This window comes from Haliotis rubra, unplaced genomic scaffold, assembly GCF_003918875.1.
Source record: "Haliotis rubra isolate DU_JTF1 unplaced genomic scaffold, ASM391887v1 Scf570, whole genome shotgun sequence".
Taxonomy (NCBI): domain Eukaryota; kingdom Metazoa; phylum Mollusca; class Gastropoda; order Lepetellida; family Haliotidae; genus Haliotis; species Haliotis rubra.
In genome coordinates, this window is record NW_025767269.1 from 438,697 (window position 1) to 456,592 (window position 17,896).

Here is a 17,896-nt window from a genome sequence, read left to right on the forward strand (position 1 = left end):
CATTACGGAACCCATATGTTTATCTGCCCCGCTCTCACCGTGTCGCTCCCCTGCGGTCGACGTACAAACGGGCGATAAATCGTCCTGGAATTATTGATGTAGGCGAAATTATCAAGCGATATTGGAAGGCTGGAAGCGGTACTAACTGTTAGTGCTCGTTATTAAGTGTCTGTGGAACTTTGGGGTGGGGGACGGGAGGGGAGGGTGGGTTGGTGTAGAGAGGGTCGAGGTATGGAGGATATGGTACGGGAAGAGAGCCGGGTTCATGCGGCGGGAGGGTAAGGGTGTTGAGGGTGACGGTAAGGGCGAGAGGGTGGGGTTGTTGAGGGTGACGGTAAGGGCAGGAGGGTGGGGGTGTTGAGGGTGACGGTAAGGGCGAGAGGGTGGGGGTGTTGAGGGTGACGGTAAGGGCGGGAGGGTGGGGGTGTTGAGGGTGACGGTAGGGCGAGAGGGTTGGGGTGTTGAGGGTGACGGTAAGGGCGAGAGGGTGGTGGGGGGTAGGGCGGGAGGTTGGGGGTGTTGAGGGTGACGGTAAGGGCGGGAGGGTGGGGGTGTTGAGGGTGACGGTAAGGGCGGGAGGGTGGGAGTGTTGAGGGTGACGGTAAGGGCGGGAGGGTGGGAGTGTTGAGGGTGACGGTAAGGGCGAGAGGGTGGGGGTAAGGGCGGGAGGGTGGGGGGTAAGGGTGGAGGGTGGGTGGTGGTGAGGGTGAAGGTAAGGGTGAGGTGTGTTGAGGGGGTGACGGTGCGGGCGGGAGGGTGGGGTGTTGAGGGTGACGGTGCGGGCGGGAGGGTTGGGGTGTTGAGGGTGACGGTAAGGGTGGGAGGGTGGGGTGTTGAGGGTGACAGTAAGGGCGGGAGGGTGGGGGTGTTGAGGGTGACAGTGCGGGCGGGAGGATGGGGGTGTTGAGGGTGACGGTGCGGGCGGGAGGGTGGGGGTGTCGAGGGTGACGGTAAGGGCGGGAGGTGGGAGATGATAGGAAGAGCCGAAAGGAAATTATATTGTGTAAAGGTAAAAGAAGTGACGTATCAAACTAAATAGGAAATATTCAAATTAAAATTATCAAACAATAATTCAATGTAAATATTGCCATAGTAACAGACATCTAAATACATAGTTTTACATCTAAGCAAAGTGAAAGAAAAAGTCTCCAATCTGAAAAATCACCCAACGTAACAAAACGTTTCCAAAACATCTACACTCAGTGAACAGCGCACGAAACATATTGCGGTATCTACACCCTACTCAAGAAGTGATATACGACAATTAAAAAAATGAGAAGAAAATTAATTATTTGTATACTGTCAAACATGCTATCAAACGGTAATGAAGTACGTATCACTCCCAGCCAATACGGCACTCAGGTGCTATGGCAACAAGCAGTCTGTTGACACGTCGCGGAAAGCGCCCAGATTGCTGATTTCAAGCTCGTTATGAAAACTAAGCGAGTGTTTATAGGCATGCAAAATGAAGCATCTCCCTGTGTTTATTTTGAGGAAAAGGATGCGGCATAATAATAATAAATACACACGTGAGAAAAACACACACTACACAAACATGCAGACCGCCCCCGTTGTGGAGATGTTGTTAGCACGGAGCACGATGTCGAACATTGAAGCAGCGTAATAAATTTCACTGATTGTTTTGAAGAACGCGTATCTTTCTCGGGTATTGAAGAATTTTGAAATGGTTGAATTCTCTAAATAGGTCGGAAGGGACAATGTTATTTAAATGCTTAACTCTGCTTTGTTTAACAATATTAAGAAAAATATGGGGCTTTCGTCGGCAACGTCGCTCCTCGTTAATACGATGTATTTATTAGATCATCATGAAGGTGTATTACAAAACGTTTCGTTATATCGCCAGGCTGCTATTAGCATAAGAAAAGTACAATACTTTATGGATATTGTACATATAACCACTTGGTGTCCCTGCCCCGACCCCCATCTGTATCCCCCACACCCAGACTCGGCCCTCTCCCACTCTGATCTGACCCAACCACCTTCATCTAGCCTACCCAACACGTCCCCCTCCATCCCATATAATTCTGACTTATCACACCCTATCATCATCCAACCCACCAAACCACCAATCCCCACCCCCACCCCCGCCCCACACACATACCCTTATCTTAACCATTCCACTCTCATGTAACACGGAAAAGTGTTAAAGAAAATATTATAGTTTATAAAAATCCAAACATCATCATCACGATCATCGCCGTCGTCGTCAGCATCATTATCATGATCACCGTTGTCACTTTTCTCTCCTTGACCTCATTTAACAACATTTCAACTCTCAATAGAACTAATTTCGGTAACTGATGATTACAAATTGCGCCTCACTTACAAAACACAAAATGGAGTCACATATTGACGTTCAAATATAACACATTATTCCACGTATAAGGCACTCCAGCCTCTAAGACTTTCCCCCAAGCTAGCACGTTTTTAAGAAAACATATCATTAACCAAGCGTTTTCCAGGTTGTTAAACCTACATCGAATAACAAAAGGGATGGCATTTCATGTTTCACCTAAAAAGATTGACCCAAAACAATATTGATAGCTCAAAGCGTTGTCATTGGAAGTAATCGTTTCGTTTCGTTTGTACAAGCCGGTGTTTACTTTAGTAATCGCTGCCCCTAACGGAAACGAAACGAAACGAAAAGTCAATATTTTTACTCTACCCACAGAAGCGTGGCTTTCAACATCGAGTTACACATGTTTCTTCATTTCATTCAGAAAACATCGGGAAACGAAGCGAAGGGGATGTAATTCCGATTGCTCTACACTTCATGGGCGACTTGGGCTTAATGAACAAACCATCCAGACGAACCACATGCTTCAATCAGTGCTATGGAAGGCTGTTTTGCAAAACAAATCAGAATTAATTGATAAACGAAACATCGTGCGTGGTGCCAATGCCCATAGACATAGTATGAGATTTCAGACAAGCAAAACACAATAAAACTGATTATTGATCACTGTTTCTTAGGTAAATATTAAAAGCTATTGTGGTTTCTGTACGAGGTGTTGTGTGTTAAGCATATTGTTTAGTTAAATCATACGTATTCAAATCAGTTGGAATGAGTAAATTGGGTTTTACGCCGTTTTAGCAATATTCCAGCAATATCACGGGGGTCACCAGCCATTTCCTTCACGCATAGTATCCATGTGGAGAATCGAACAAGCAAACGCTTTAACCACTGGGCTACCACAACGCCCCTAAATCAGTTAGAGGGTCCATCAAAACACTGTGTAACATGCCAGTTGAAGTGGTCGTTTTCGGGAATAGTGACACACACCGTAAAGATGTGAGAGATGTTTTCGTCTTTACATAGTGTCAGCACCGATTTTCATTGCCCAAATACATCTGTCAAAACGTATTGCCTTCCAAACCCAGTTCAATCCGTTTCGGCAGATATCGACACTGATTATTCTCTTGCGATTCAGATTTCTCGACAAGTCTACACTGATATCTTTTAAGTAACAAACGCCTTGACAAGATGAATCTGGAGTTTGTAACATCACATAATTCTACACAACACTGGCCAGGCAACTAAATCACAGGCAAGCGGATTAAGGATGTAAGCAATGTCAATACCGAACAGACAAAGCTTTACACAAACAAACAAAATCTTACAAATAAAAGTTTGAACATTCACATTTAGTACAAATAATCACAAAAACAAAACCCAACAAAAACAACAACCCAAAACAAAACAAATAAAACCCAACTATTTCAAAGTATCCTTAAGACGTTGAGGAACACCGGTTCTTCTATTTTCCCCCTCAGTTAACCTATCTGCTATGGGAGATTGACTACAGCCATATGTAAGAATATGGTGTTCTTAACTTTTTTTGTGTCAAGGCTAGAAACGTTCATTTGGAAGGAAAACTTGAAACGTTTATAGGGCTGTAATCTATTCACAAACTTCAAGGAAACAATTGACTCCGAGTTAATATTTCCCCAATTCAGAAGCCAGCCATTTGAGTCGAGGGCTTTGTTGTTGGGTCGACCGGCACTCTGTGGATGGGACACGCTGGATGGTCATACTCAATTCCGCCAAAACAGAATAGTGATATGATCACAAAATGACAGTCATGGATTACAGGCTTCGTTGTTAATGTTTATTTAATACAGAAGTCGGAATGGGAACAGAGGACAACTGAATGTAGAGCTACAGAACCTTCGTTCGCTTTTCAAAAGAGCTGCATGAACATCTACAGAACAAACTTTCGCTTGTTACAAAAGCTCGCGTGTCCTGGACAAATCTGGACTTCAATCAATTATCGTTTATTTTGTTGGTAATTGTGAACATGTATGTTGATATTGATAGGCCTGAAGTTTCGGACTTGCAACATGATCAATTAAAGACACACTATACATTGTCTGGAATTGTTTATGGTGTGTGTGTGTGCGTGCGTGCGCGCGCGCGTGTGTGTGTTTCGTTTTGTTGGTACAAGATTTCTCAGATATTATTTCGGTTGACATCTTTAACTTGTAATACAATGGCGCCATTACCATCAACCCTTACCCTATTAGCGTCAAGGCGCAATATGTAATATGAATGCCGAATAGATTTGTTCAGACACGTCAGTGGCAGTTCCCGAGATGACCACGTCGTCCCGAATGTGTGACTTCCCACCGACGTAAAACCCATCCCACTTTTACTCTGAGAAATGAACACAGGTGAGTTGTGGCGAATCGAAAACAGTCCCGACTTTCTGTATCACAGTCACCCGCTTTACTTCATGCGCTGTGAATACAGAGGACACATTATATGTATACATTAATGAATAAGTTAAAAATACATTTCATTAGAAACAAAATGACTGAATAACTCATAACGAATTGAATACCTTTTTAAACAAAAAACTGATTATCATCGCCATATCGCAACCGAATATTTGCAAAACCCACGGAGGCAGTCAAGCGCAGACTGACGACAGTTTTGCTGCGGGATCGGCGTCAATATGGCGTCAAAAGACGTTTTATAATACAGTCCCAGCGAGGGGTCCGTGCCGGGGTCTTTTCTCTCATGCACAGCTAATACAGTGTGAATAGCCCTATCGAAAGCCTGGAAAATTAGCCCTCTTTATAACCCACTTGATTTGAAGGTGTATCGACGGGCTAGTACAGCTAACGGGGCAAGTGACAAGGCAGAGGATGTCTGTTTGTTGTCGCAGATGAATAAACACCGCCAAATGAACATTCACTGTCGACTTGCTTTACAAGAACATCGCTTTGTGAAAACAAAGAAGAGACTAGGCCAATATTTAACACCATCATTTAACACCATCAACAAAGCACACTTGATGCACTAAACATATTTCACTTCAAGAATAACTGAATGTGCACATTAACAGCAAAATGTGTGTAGATTATCTGTGTACACCATTTTTTAAAATGTGGTAGTCTTTAGATCAAGGAGTTGATAACGCATTGTGTTTCTGGTGTGAGTGAGTTGGGGGTGGGGTAGGGGGGTTGGAGTGGAGTCTGCAGTCTCAAGAAATAATAGCGTCATAAATTCCGGTGAAGTGTCAGAAAATATTATGGTGGATTTAAGAAATGTTCACAGAACACATATCTTGAATAATCACGAGAACACGGCTAATCTCGCATTTTCTCGTGCAAAACGACATCAATGGGCCCGCCATGACAGACTCTGTAGCCACGTCACGCTACAACAAACAAAGTAGCCGCAGTGGTCAACAAGACACGGACAAAGTAAACAAACCGCTGACCCCTGTAATAATTCAGGTCATTAACTCCACAATGGGCACCGAGATTTTAAAGCACTGATACTCTATATGGTAACAGACTCTTTTGAATAGCACGATTTAATGTCCAGCAAATGAGCGGATGAATGAAACAGAAGGTAAATAAGCAGATGCGTTTCTTTCTTTCTTTGAAGTTTCCTTTCTTTCCTTTTTCTTTCTTTAAACAATAATTATTAGCTGTTTAGCTGTTGTACCTGTTCGTAATCAAGGCTTGATGTAAACATTGGACTTAATTCAGGAAAACTAGATATGGCAAGCTAATGAAACGTAATGTTGATTACGGCAACATTTATTTGTTATGTATTGTTTCCCCGCGAGAATGCTCAAATACATTCAGAATCTGTTATCACTTGAAACGAAGTTCTTCAAGCGGAATCATGAAAACCACTGCAAGCAATTGATGTTGAACCCGGTATCGCGGTCCAGGAATATCAAGCAGTATATTTTCCATGCAGGAGCTTGATGGCGTGTAGGGAGGCTATACGTGGGCACTGGCTTGTAATGACTCAATACGTATATATCACACGGTTCATAACTAACCATTCATACGTATGCATGTGGTTCAGTTTCCATTTCTAACACACAGGCACAGAGATCGTCACTTAGGATGACGTCCCTTGAAGGATACCATACATATCCAATGTTTCGTCAACTCGTTGCAGTTTTACTGGTGCTGTGATGTCAACAACGTTTTGTCGTGGATATTGACGTGTTGTACAATATTGGTTGGTCCCTCTCTGTGTAACCTGCGCTGTTATGTGTTTAAAGGTCAGGGTTCACTGACAGACAAAGGACGTATCCCCCCACATATGCGCAGATCCTATTGGTAAATCGACCTTAAATTGGCAAATCGATATATATTTATGGGGATAATGAACTCTACATTTCACGTGCCATTAAACATATAAACTGCATTTGTCTGAAAACTGTGTTCGTATTATACAGTACGGCACTAACAATAATAATATTTCTATTGTTTATCATATTGCTATTGCTTGCCATATTTCTATTATTTATCACATTTATATTTTTATCATATTTCTATTGTTTATCATATTTCTTTTGTTTATCATATTTCTATTGTTTATCATATTTCTATTTATCATATTTCTATTGCTTGCCATATTTCTATTATTTATCACATTTCTATTGTTTATCATATTTCTATTGTTTATCATATTTCTTTTGTTTATCATATTTCTATTGTTTATCATATTTCTATTGTTTATCATATTTCTATTGTTTATCATATTTCTATTGTTTATCATATTTCTATTGTTTACCATATTTCTATTATTTATCATATTTATATTGTTTATCACATTTATATTGTTTATCATATTTCTATTGTTTGCAATAGTGATGCTTACAGGGAACGTGACACTTGGACAATGTTCGATGATCAGGGTATTGCAAGTTTAGATACACACCCCTTACACAAATGTCTTGAGTTCAATTCGAATATTAAACTCTCACAATTTTCGTCCAGTCAAATCATATTTGTGTTTGAGGGAAAATGTGTTGAAATGAGGAGCGATGGAATGCGGTTTTACGCCGCATTTAGCAATGTCACAGAAGTATCACGGCCATAAATGGGCTTCAGACATTGTATCCATGTGGGGAATCGAACATGGGTCTGAAGTGTGACGAGCGAACGCTTTAACCACTGGGCCGCCCCACTGCTCCCTATATACAGGATGGAGATGAAAATATGATGGCGTTGATTGACAGATGAAGCAATGGTAGCCAGTAGGATATTTCTATGTAACAATGGAAATTAATATCCTTGATAAAAGAGGATGTACATTCAATACAAATAACTTTTATCGGGACTCAAACTTGAAAGTACGTCTGTGATAAAATATCCCTGATAACAAAGCTGGAGCACATTTGAAGTTGTATTGAATATCTTAATGGCCGATTGCAAGTTTAAATATATCTGTTTCAGGCAGATGACAGAGCATCAATGGAGGAAATATCGGAGGTAATGTATCCCTAAACACTAACTGCCCGGTGATAGTGAACAGCAATACACGAAACTCTGACATTTGTAGTGCAAGTCAATCCGTTGATTGTAGATTGTAAATTCCCTCTAAGCAGGCCGACGTCCATTAGTCGTCATGCCGGTGACGTTTTTCACGTCGGTACACTGGAGCGCCCTTCCACCAACGTGGGAATAGTGAGGCACCAAGCTATCAAACTCCTAATAGGCGCCACTGGCAAATATTATTTAATTAGACAAGGGTACTTCAGTGGATTTCATAATATTGATAAAGATCGCTAGACTGAATTATAGCACAACCGAGTCAAGATGGCGGCGTTTCCGGTCTGAATTATCGTCTGCTCTTCCGAATTCAGCCAAGCAAAGGCGCGGTAACTGTAGGCAGACGTTGGCGATCTTATCTTGCCAATATGTTTTAGTACAGAATGTCAAATTTGCCCGAGGTACAATGCAAGTGGCGCCATTGAGTTGCACAATACCATGTAATTGCTGAGAAAATACGAAAATAGTAGAAATTATCTGTCAGAGGATGACTGCTCCCGCCTTGAGGCTGTGGGCGCTTTTACCGGGCTGTTAGTCGCATGTTTGGTAGACGCTTATCTAATAACATCTCATCCACCTCTCAGTCAACGGCGTTCGCAAACCAGTTAAAGTTTGATAGGTTGAAATGGGTTTTGAGTGTGCCTTTACTGTCGCGGTCTGCCAACATGGGTTTAAAGTTCGTAAGGAACATGGTTACAGTGCTACAGGAACATGGTTACAGAGCTGATACTAGTTACAGTGAAAGATGATAGATCTACATCGCCAGGTCACATTGTCGAATTACACCCCAATAGTGTGGATAATATACCCATGCCAATAATGGTTGTCATCCCCTCCCCACCCCAACCCCCACACCCTCTCCAATTAAAAATATTGAAGGGGTTGACAACCATTATTGGCATGAGTATATAATAAAACTCATTATAAACAACATCTGTATCGATAGAAATCAGACCCCGATTTACATTTCACTGAAACGCGAAGTTACGTTGATTATTATCATGACGTGAAGTTTTCACATTTCTCTTAACAAAGTCACTTGTGACGACCATGTTACAATCGGTCTGTTACCACAGGCTCAGGCTGTCAGAGGCTGGTGCCGCATGGTCTATCAACCTCATTAATATTGACAGTAATATGACGCCTATCATCTACAACACTGTGTGTTCAATCATGACAACCACGACCGATCAATCATCGTTCTCCTTCGTATATTGAAATACGCATGCCATTAAACATATGATCATTATTAGGCAAGGAGTCATTTTGTTGCCGAAGCTTCTGACATCATTTCTATCCACTCAGTAGACCTTGTGAAACACACTTCCGACCGAGGAGTCCGTCTGACAATCAATGTTAACATATTTACATGGCGGGTTAACTGCAACTGTATCAACATCCAGTAAAATAATTATGGTCAGACCACTACCGATTTGGGTACATTGTCGTCATTAGCAAGAGTAGAAAATATAAAAGAATTTGTCAGGCACATCCCAATTGAGTTTTATTGCCGTCATTAACATCACGTCTCCCCGGGGGGAGATTATGTCCACTGCACGACCAAACATATGTATCAAATTGTTTAGCGCTGTTTATTACATGATCCCTTGGGGCGGGTTTTGACTGGACCCGAAGAATAGACAGTCGATATTCACGCCATACAACCGCCCGATGTTTTTATTTATTTTTCTGTCCGAGAAATGAAGCATTTAAGCATAATGTAGGTGAAATGTGAATTTAACCCATTTTCGCATAGCTCCTGAAATGTGAAAGCGTGGAAATTGATTTAATACCGTTCTAGGTCATTTGTGATCTGTATACACTGAACCTGGTTTAAACAGACGGTACTATTCTCAGTAAAATCGTCAGATTTGACACATTCCCGGTTGAAGGAATCAGTTGTCTCCGCACTCTCTGATAAACTCTCTGATATTGCGTCAGTACAGATATAGACTAATTCAGAAAGTGCGCGGTTTCTAGACAAGTGTGCGGATTAAAGAGGTCAGAGTGTATTAGATTGATAACTCGGTCAGAACAAAACAATCCACGAAAATAGCTTCGCTGTGGCTAGCAATGAAGGTCTTTGTCTCAAACAGAGCCTGTCACAAAAATAGTGGGTAACATTCCAAGAGAGGTAGTCTGTCTCACAGTCCCTGAACCATATTATTTTCCCTACAGCCAAGCCCTCCCTTCAATGCTAAAGCCCTAAATGAAGCAAGTCTAGATTTCCCCAGGTTTGAATCTCTAGGTCTCTCCGGGGCTCCTTTTCAATTTAAATGGGTTTATTTGTTACAATTAAAATGATATATATTTAGAGACTAAGCGTTAGCAGAGGGTACACGGCTGTAGACAGTCCAGATGTTTGCCATATGAAGCTGGATCCCTTCTACCGTATATCAAAACATAGCACAGCATAAGATATCACAAGAAATGGCAATATCGCTTTACGGCGTGGCGCGCGAACGCTTTGACCACTGGGCCACAAACTGCTCTGAATGTAGTCATAGTTTCTGTGTGTTCAAGGTGCGGTAGACTAACAACTAGTCTCTGAAATGAACATATTTTACTGAAAAAAGTTCATAGTAAAAAAATATAAAATATAATGAAAAGGAGCCCTGCTGAGGAAATCTAGACTTGCCACATTTTCTAGACTTGTGTGGGCTTTCTTGGATATATTTGCTTCAGGGTCTGTACGACAGACTAAAGGTGCGGATGTGTCCTCTGTTAAGATGACGGAAGACTGCGAATATATACTGATTAACGAATTGAATATGGATTTGAATATTCCAGCTCAATTTGAGGATGTCTACGGAGCAAGACAAAGTCACAAAAAATAGCGAGATCGAAGTCAAGTATCCTAATAAGCATGAACCCAACCCCGGTCACGATACTCATCTCATGGTTTGGTGAAGGATACAATTGGCTTTCTGAAACCCATATGTCTCGTAAGAGGTGACTGACGGGATCAGGTGGTCAGGCTCACTGACGTTGTTGATGCATAAAGTTGACAAAATGTACATTTTGATTGGGAACGACTGATTTCCTATCTATGAAGTTGCACAGTGACGTGGTGTCCGTTTTAATGACACAAGTTGCACGTTGTGCTAATGACACAAGTTGCAGGTTGTGCAAGTACTGCTCGTGTGGCGACTGTCAGGTTTCACTATCGAACAGTCTAACCCTGTTAATCCGTACTCCTGTCCATTCAAGCTTCATGAGGGTAAAATAATCTGAAAACGTCTCTAGATACAACGATGCAGTAGTTGTATGTTCTCTTGTCTACCAGGATATTAAATGTCGATATCCCATTGGACAAGAGCACCCAGCTGTACTTTCACAACCCTTGTGGTTAATATCTTAATTAGACAGTTCCCACTGTCTGTTGCAATATTGCTTAGAAATGCATTAACATACCCCTCATAATTTAATCCAGTTTAAGTTCACTCAGACGTTAATGGGCAACTGGATATTGTTCGACAGAGACAACAATACTTAACTGTGTTTTCCATTTGTAAATTGATAAATGAGAGGCGCGCCATTTCGACGTCCGTGTTGAATGAAAACGCCACATGTATTCTAACAACTTCAAATGTGTACACGGCTACGATTCAACTTGACATTATTCTGGAAATGAAATGGCTATCGTAATCCCGATGTACATAATTAAACCCGTTAATAGAGGCATACGTATCGCCAGTCGATCCTCCGCCAAGTACACGCTGTTTGGGAAAGGAGACCCATCTAAACCCTTCATAATTGAGATCAAATGTCGACTCTGCAACAGGGCCTGCTCACTGTCACTGAACCGTGGAGGTAAAATTAGGGACGTGTGAGGAAAATGAGTAGACAGAGGTACTAGGGATAGTAACAGTGAATAGACTTAGCCTGTAAATGTAGGCCTCGTTGAGCGCCTGGCGGATCGGGCTACAACTCGACTTACTTGAAAGTGTATAAAAAATGTAGAAAGCATATTAAACCAATTTGTTTGCGATTTTGTACAGCCTGGAAAACCACTCAGACAATATCGCACTTAATTCGAGGAGAAAGCATTAAAAAACCCATTTCGCATTTTTTTCCTGAATATCTAAAATCCAATATTAAATTTGATCTTGGTCCTACACTCGAGTCATTTCCGCAGTCCCGGCTCCAACTATACACCTATTTACAGCCATTACTGTCGGCTCTGACAGCTACTTACAAATCTGATTTGAGGAGAAGTATATTGACTCGGCGTTAAGCGAAGCCCCATGTCCAAATGCCCCTCAATAGGTCCGTATTGTAAGTCAACAAGTAGTCCACGACGTCCTGGTGAATGAAACGACAGAACGCCATGAACACGATCTGCTCGCCATGTCTATTTCACAAAGTGGTGAAATACGTACCTTCAATCACCATATACAACGCTAATTGCTTGACGGCAGACACGCCACAGCGGAAATGTCTTCCACAATGGGACTTTCTTATGAAGATATAACCGCCGTCGAGTTATTTCTGATCAGTAAGGAGTATATTGACGTTTTATCAACGGAAGGAATGCAAATATTTGCCTTGAATATAAAAGCTTATTAACAAGGGCGTTGAGATCCATCACTGAAATTGACAAGCAATTAACAACGTAAACATGGTCGTATCTTACATTCAGTGAGTGAGTGAGTTTAGTTTTATAGCAATTTTCCAGCAATATCACGGTGGGGGACACCAGAAATGGGCTCCACACATTGTACCCATGCCGGGAATCGAACCCGGGTCTTTGGCGTAACGACTGGACGATTGAACCACTAGGCTACCCCGACGCCCCATCCTTTGTTACAAACTGCTCCTTGGCCTCAGGTGAAATAGACATGGAAAGAAAAAAGAAACAAGGTAACGATATGTGTCTATTAAAAATAAAACGTCAGCAGTTGGCCCTGAACATTTCACTGACATTTATCTTTACAAAACGGACGTTGTCTTTTCTTCTCACGTTCACAAATGGATCATAAGACTTAATGTAAATAAGTAACATTGTTTAGAACGAATTGTCTGTTTGGAGGATTTTCAATAGATTCACAATATTTAAAAAATAGTTCTCTACATGAAAATGTACATATGATTACCTGTCACTCAAACCATGTAATTTACTCAAGCCAGTTGCCATAACCGTCAACTTTTAAACTTTATTTGTATTTAACAATGCACTTAATCACTAATTGCTTCTCAACCGATCAACCGATAAAACTAATATTTGCTGTCGATTTTGTTCTTGTAAAGTCAACAAACCTTTCATCTCATCACTTAACAAACAATAATCCTTTTTACATTCTTAAAAAAATGTTTTAAAGGAATCCAACCCAAATTGTGCATTTAGTTTTCAAACATTAAACGCACACCGTTGTGAGCAAATTGATCAGTTGAATATGTCCCTGACTCGACAATACATGTTTCGTGGCAACTCTTTATTACAACACCATCGGTCGTGAATGGAGTGTGTTTGTCCTGTTATAACAGTGTTTAGGCAGTGTTTCTGGTTCCATTATTCTCAAGCCTTTACTCCCAACCCCCTTCCCCTTTGTTACAAGGGTTCCGAGCCACAGCTACTATTTTCCTTCCATACTTGGCAATTTGGCAGTTTATTTCAGCGTGGCAAATTACCTCAGACACGCAAACGCGGCTAATAAGCGCTTCTGGGTTCGACCCAGCTCCGGTGTTAAACAAAAGGCTTGAGATTGTTCAACAAGATTAGTATATCCCATGACGCTAGTCTGGCCGTGGTTAGGTTCGGGGGGAGGGGGAAGGGGAGAGTGTGGCAGTTGTCATTAACGCACAGCCTTTGTAAATAGCATAGATTTTCTATGGTAATGTGTTCACATTCGATTTTCACAACGATCATTATTTTTGTGTTTATGGCTACAGAAACGTAGCTATTACTGAAAGATAAAACTTGTATCAAGCATAAAATAACTACGTGGCAATATTAAGCACATATTTTTGTTTCATCTCACTGTGGAATTAGGCAGGGTAAAATTGGTTGAATCCCAAAGTTGTACGAACTGTGTTTTATGAATCAATAATCATTAAATCGTGACTGTTTGTTTGTTTCTTCAGGTTTGGTAGATTAGTATCCATACAAAATACTTCTGTGACGTGCAATACCATGACAATGCCATATGTATACATATAGAGCCTATATATGTGGTACTCCTTAGTACAAGTGTACTGATAGTAGTTAAGTGAGTAAAGTAGATTCGATGGTTTATGGGACCTTGCTTAGACTATCAACCACTAGGTTATCTAGTTCAGGCTGGATACAGGCTCTGTGATATACCGTAATACCGACGAGTTCATAATGGTACGTATAACCTTAAACTCATAATATGTGATATTGTTTTGCCGAAACTGATTCCAAAGGGGGCAAAATATTTCACCGTAATAATCCCTATTATCACGTGGGAACTCATGAAACTCCCCGTCTGACGGAGTAGGGCATGTGTTTCACCATCAGAGATTCGGCTCATAAAAAGTACAAGCGACGAATATAATCTGGGAAATCTGGATAAAAACTCCATGTGTTCTAGTACGGAATGATACAGGGCATTGTTTCATCGTCTTACAGTCTTCTCATGGCGTCAACGTTCACATTTTTGTGCTAATAAATTTTTCAAGGAAACAGCTGATAAGAAATCGCTGCTGAAAAATTGAAAAAGGTTATGTGGTACGAATCCATCTTGCAAAATGCAATAGTTCATGGAAATATATCGTCTCTTTTTAAGCAGTTGTATAATGAGCTATTTAAACTTGAATGCTTAAGCTGTTTACCACGTGTACTGTTCGTTTTTAACGTAGTAAAATTATTCGTGATGTAAAGGTATAATAAACAAATACATATCTACGTCATGGAATATTTTCCATAAAAAGTCGTTGTTATTGAGTCATCACTAACATAAAAGCTTTGTAGTATAATACTTTACAGACGCTCATATTTAATAAATGGACTTCACGAGTGTCGCATCCTTTGGGACGGTATAGAACGAATATTTCTGCATCGCTTCAGAACCCCTGCTAATCTGTCTCAGGGCCCCACAGTCAGCAGCTTACAGATAGAATAAAGCTATATTTATACTAAAATCGATATCCCGAAGAGAACTTGTGTTTTAGGCATGAACAACATTGGGCGAGTTGACAGGCCTCCCGTTGCATGGGATATGTACATGCTTCATCTCAATCAATGTCACACACATCTCTGTCGGAGGCGCGGACTTGAGACATAAACCTAATTGAAATTCCCGACACATATCATCTGTCATTTTTGAAATAAATAGATCTTATACCTTTATTGTAAATTAGACTGCGTTATTCTAAAATGAGACCCAAGATGTGGATTTACATAATGTTTTGAAAGTATAAAACCTGTGGAATTGTATAATGTAGTCCATTGTTCATAACGAACCAGAAATATCATAGGCGCATCTCAGCTAGTGTTACAGACTTTTATGAGGTTAACTCTCAGAGGAAATAAGTATACTTATATACTGAGACGAGTGCTACTCACAACTGCATACTACTTGATGTCGGTTCTATTTTGTACATGGTTTTACTCAATCTTGTTCAGGATATTTCTTCAGAACACTATCGTTGGCTTTATGAGGTCAGACATTAATGTTTTATGAGAGCAGATATTTTTAGCAGTAAGTAAAATAACTCCAGGTATATATAAGGTGTTTAGAAACAATTATTGTAATTTAGAAACAATTATTGTAACAAATTCGTTCGGCAGTCACAGGTAGATGCAGTGAGAATGTTCTGATCGATACAAGGCTGGAGGCGGACAAGAAATAGACCCACTTTTCCAACAATCGATGGCTATCGGGAGCATGGAGACAGAAATAGACATGGTGTACACAGAAACCGACGACATTCTTCGTTTCGACGTGCATCGTTGTTGAAACAGACAAGGTGAAAACAAGCCCTTGTGTCGGGAAGCCACAGTCACCGAGAAAAAGGGCGAACCCGACACTGGTGCAAAGTAGGCTTAAACAATAGAGAAAGGCTGTTATATGTATAGCGTGTATTATCCTGGCGTTATCAGCGCTGGCCATCTCGGACGGAGGGAGGTTCGGGGTTTCTACCTCCTTAGCCTAGACTTCCGACCGTTGCAGTTAGAGCAAAGCGCAAGAACTGAACAAGGTTTTACACGGGTGATATAAAGACAGGAGCCGGTAGCAGCACGTTCCCTATCCCCAAAACAAACACAGCTCTAAACTCTTTACTGTCCTTCGCGTCCCTGGGCTAAAAGCCTCTCTGACTTTCTGCTGTCCTTTGTGAGTTGGCACGACTTTTTGTTAGACATACGGCACATTACGCACGGAAAATTGATAGGACGGGTTACTGTAAACAAAGCAAGGTGTTTGGGAATATACGCTCTGACTCCAGACCCCCGGGCTTGAAGGGAGGGGGACGCGAGCCATGCACGTGATCTCGCCCTGTCCCACCTCAGTATCAGACCTGGCCACGGGTAGGGTCAGCACCCATCTTGACCGTGGTCACATACACGATGTGTTTTGTACACATGTAGGTCAGTTCACAGACAACGTCACTAACCCAGGATTATACGTGGTGTCAATTTCCGAAATCTACAACCCCCATAAATCAAAATGACAACATGATCAATCCGCGGTCCGTGACTGACGGGGTCGGTTTCTAACGAAAACACCTGTATTTTGTGCTTCCTGTGCTATTCAAATAGGAATGTAAATATGAATTAGTTTCCGTGGATTCTTCCCATTAAGCTTGAATCAATAGTACCTTGTAAGTGAACATCATTCATAACAGATCGGATAGTTCCCTTTGCCCGCACCGACGACCTGCTCCTGAGCCGTTACCGTCAACTATATACATCGCACGCTTGTCAAGACCCTTCACTCAGTTTATAGAGTCACCTCATCAAAATCTAATTTCTAGCAATTCATTTAAACGTGACTGTAAACCAACAAAGAACGTATAGACCGCAGAACACACGCCGGTGTATTAACAACCTCAGTGTGGCCCGTCTTAGCAAACAACACAAGTCAAGCAGAAACTGCCCTGCACCAACTCTCATCGTCTATTGAACAGAAACCGTACTTACCTCTGCATACAACGTAGAGTAAACTTCCATGGAGAAACAGAATCAAGATCTTTCTCCACACATTCATCGCTGCAGTAGTCGCTCACAACACTGATGCTGTCTCAACGTTGCTGGTGTGTTGATATCGAACGTCGGTTAACTCCGTGAGTCTGGCGAAGCCTTCCTTCGTCTTACACCGAGCGAGGCGAACGCCGTTCCAATCCGTGACTGTGGCTTGACTGAACGGGCGATCTCTCTCGCTAGGCCCGTAAAGCTCAAATCGGCAACCTGATACTACAGCATTATGATCTCCTAGCAAGTTTTCTGGGGTGCTATTGGCTGGCGACTAACCTCCCGTGGAAAGGGACTTGTTTACATATTTAATGAGTTTACAGAATACTATGTAACCGGCATGCTTCACTTGAGGCGCCCCTTATTGAAGAGAAAGGAATCAAATGGCCTCTGTTACGCGTATTGTGATGCTGCTTATGACGGAAAACACATGTTTGTCAAGCTCTAAAGGAGCATGTAGACAGTTTGATTTGTTTGTTTTGAGCTGGAAAATTAAACATTTTGTTCAACTAAAACAAACACTTAATGTATGATATTTGTTTTGGCTTGTTATAACACAACCGCAGGTGTAGGTCAAGCAGCAACACCGAAAACGGCGTTTATCATCTTCAACACAAATATTGTGGATGTTGCCCGTAGTTTGTGGGTGGGTCGCCACTGTGCTGGGTAGCACTGGGAGGTTCGGGGTGGAACTAGGGTGGATACTAGTGAACAACGCCTATGTCAGTGATCTTGTCTGTTTTCTGTCAGCCTTTAACAAGCACCGAATCTTCACCACAACACCATCGTCTAGACAACATCCTTATGGGCCGCGTCTTCGTCGCGATCATCATCATCATCGTCGTCGTCGTCGTCGTCGTCGTCGTCACCGTCGATGACTTCCATCGTTCTCGCTGTCGTCGTCATCTTCGCCAC

The 17,896-nt window shown here is 41.6% G+C and overlaps 1 protein-coding gene across 1 annotated transcript in view; it reads right to left on the reverse strand.

The window, feature by feature from the left end:
- Nucleotides 1-17,258, reverse strand: part of LOC124254327 — a 45,617-nt gene extending 28,359 nt beyond the window's left edge. Inside the window, exon 1 of the mRNA XM_046688249.1 lies at nucleotides 16,931-17,258. Within this exon, the coding sequence (XP_046544205.1) occupies nucleotides 16,931-16,997 (67 nt within the window). The 5' untranslated portion in view covers nucleotides 16,998-17,258. The remainder of the gene's footprint in view (nucleotides 1-16,930) is intronic.
- Between the last annotated feature and the right edge of the window lie 638 nt (nucleotides 17,259-17,896).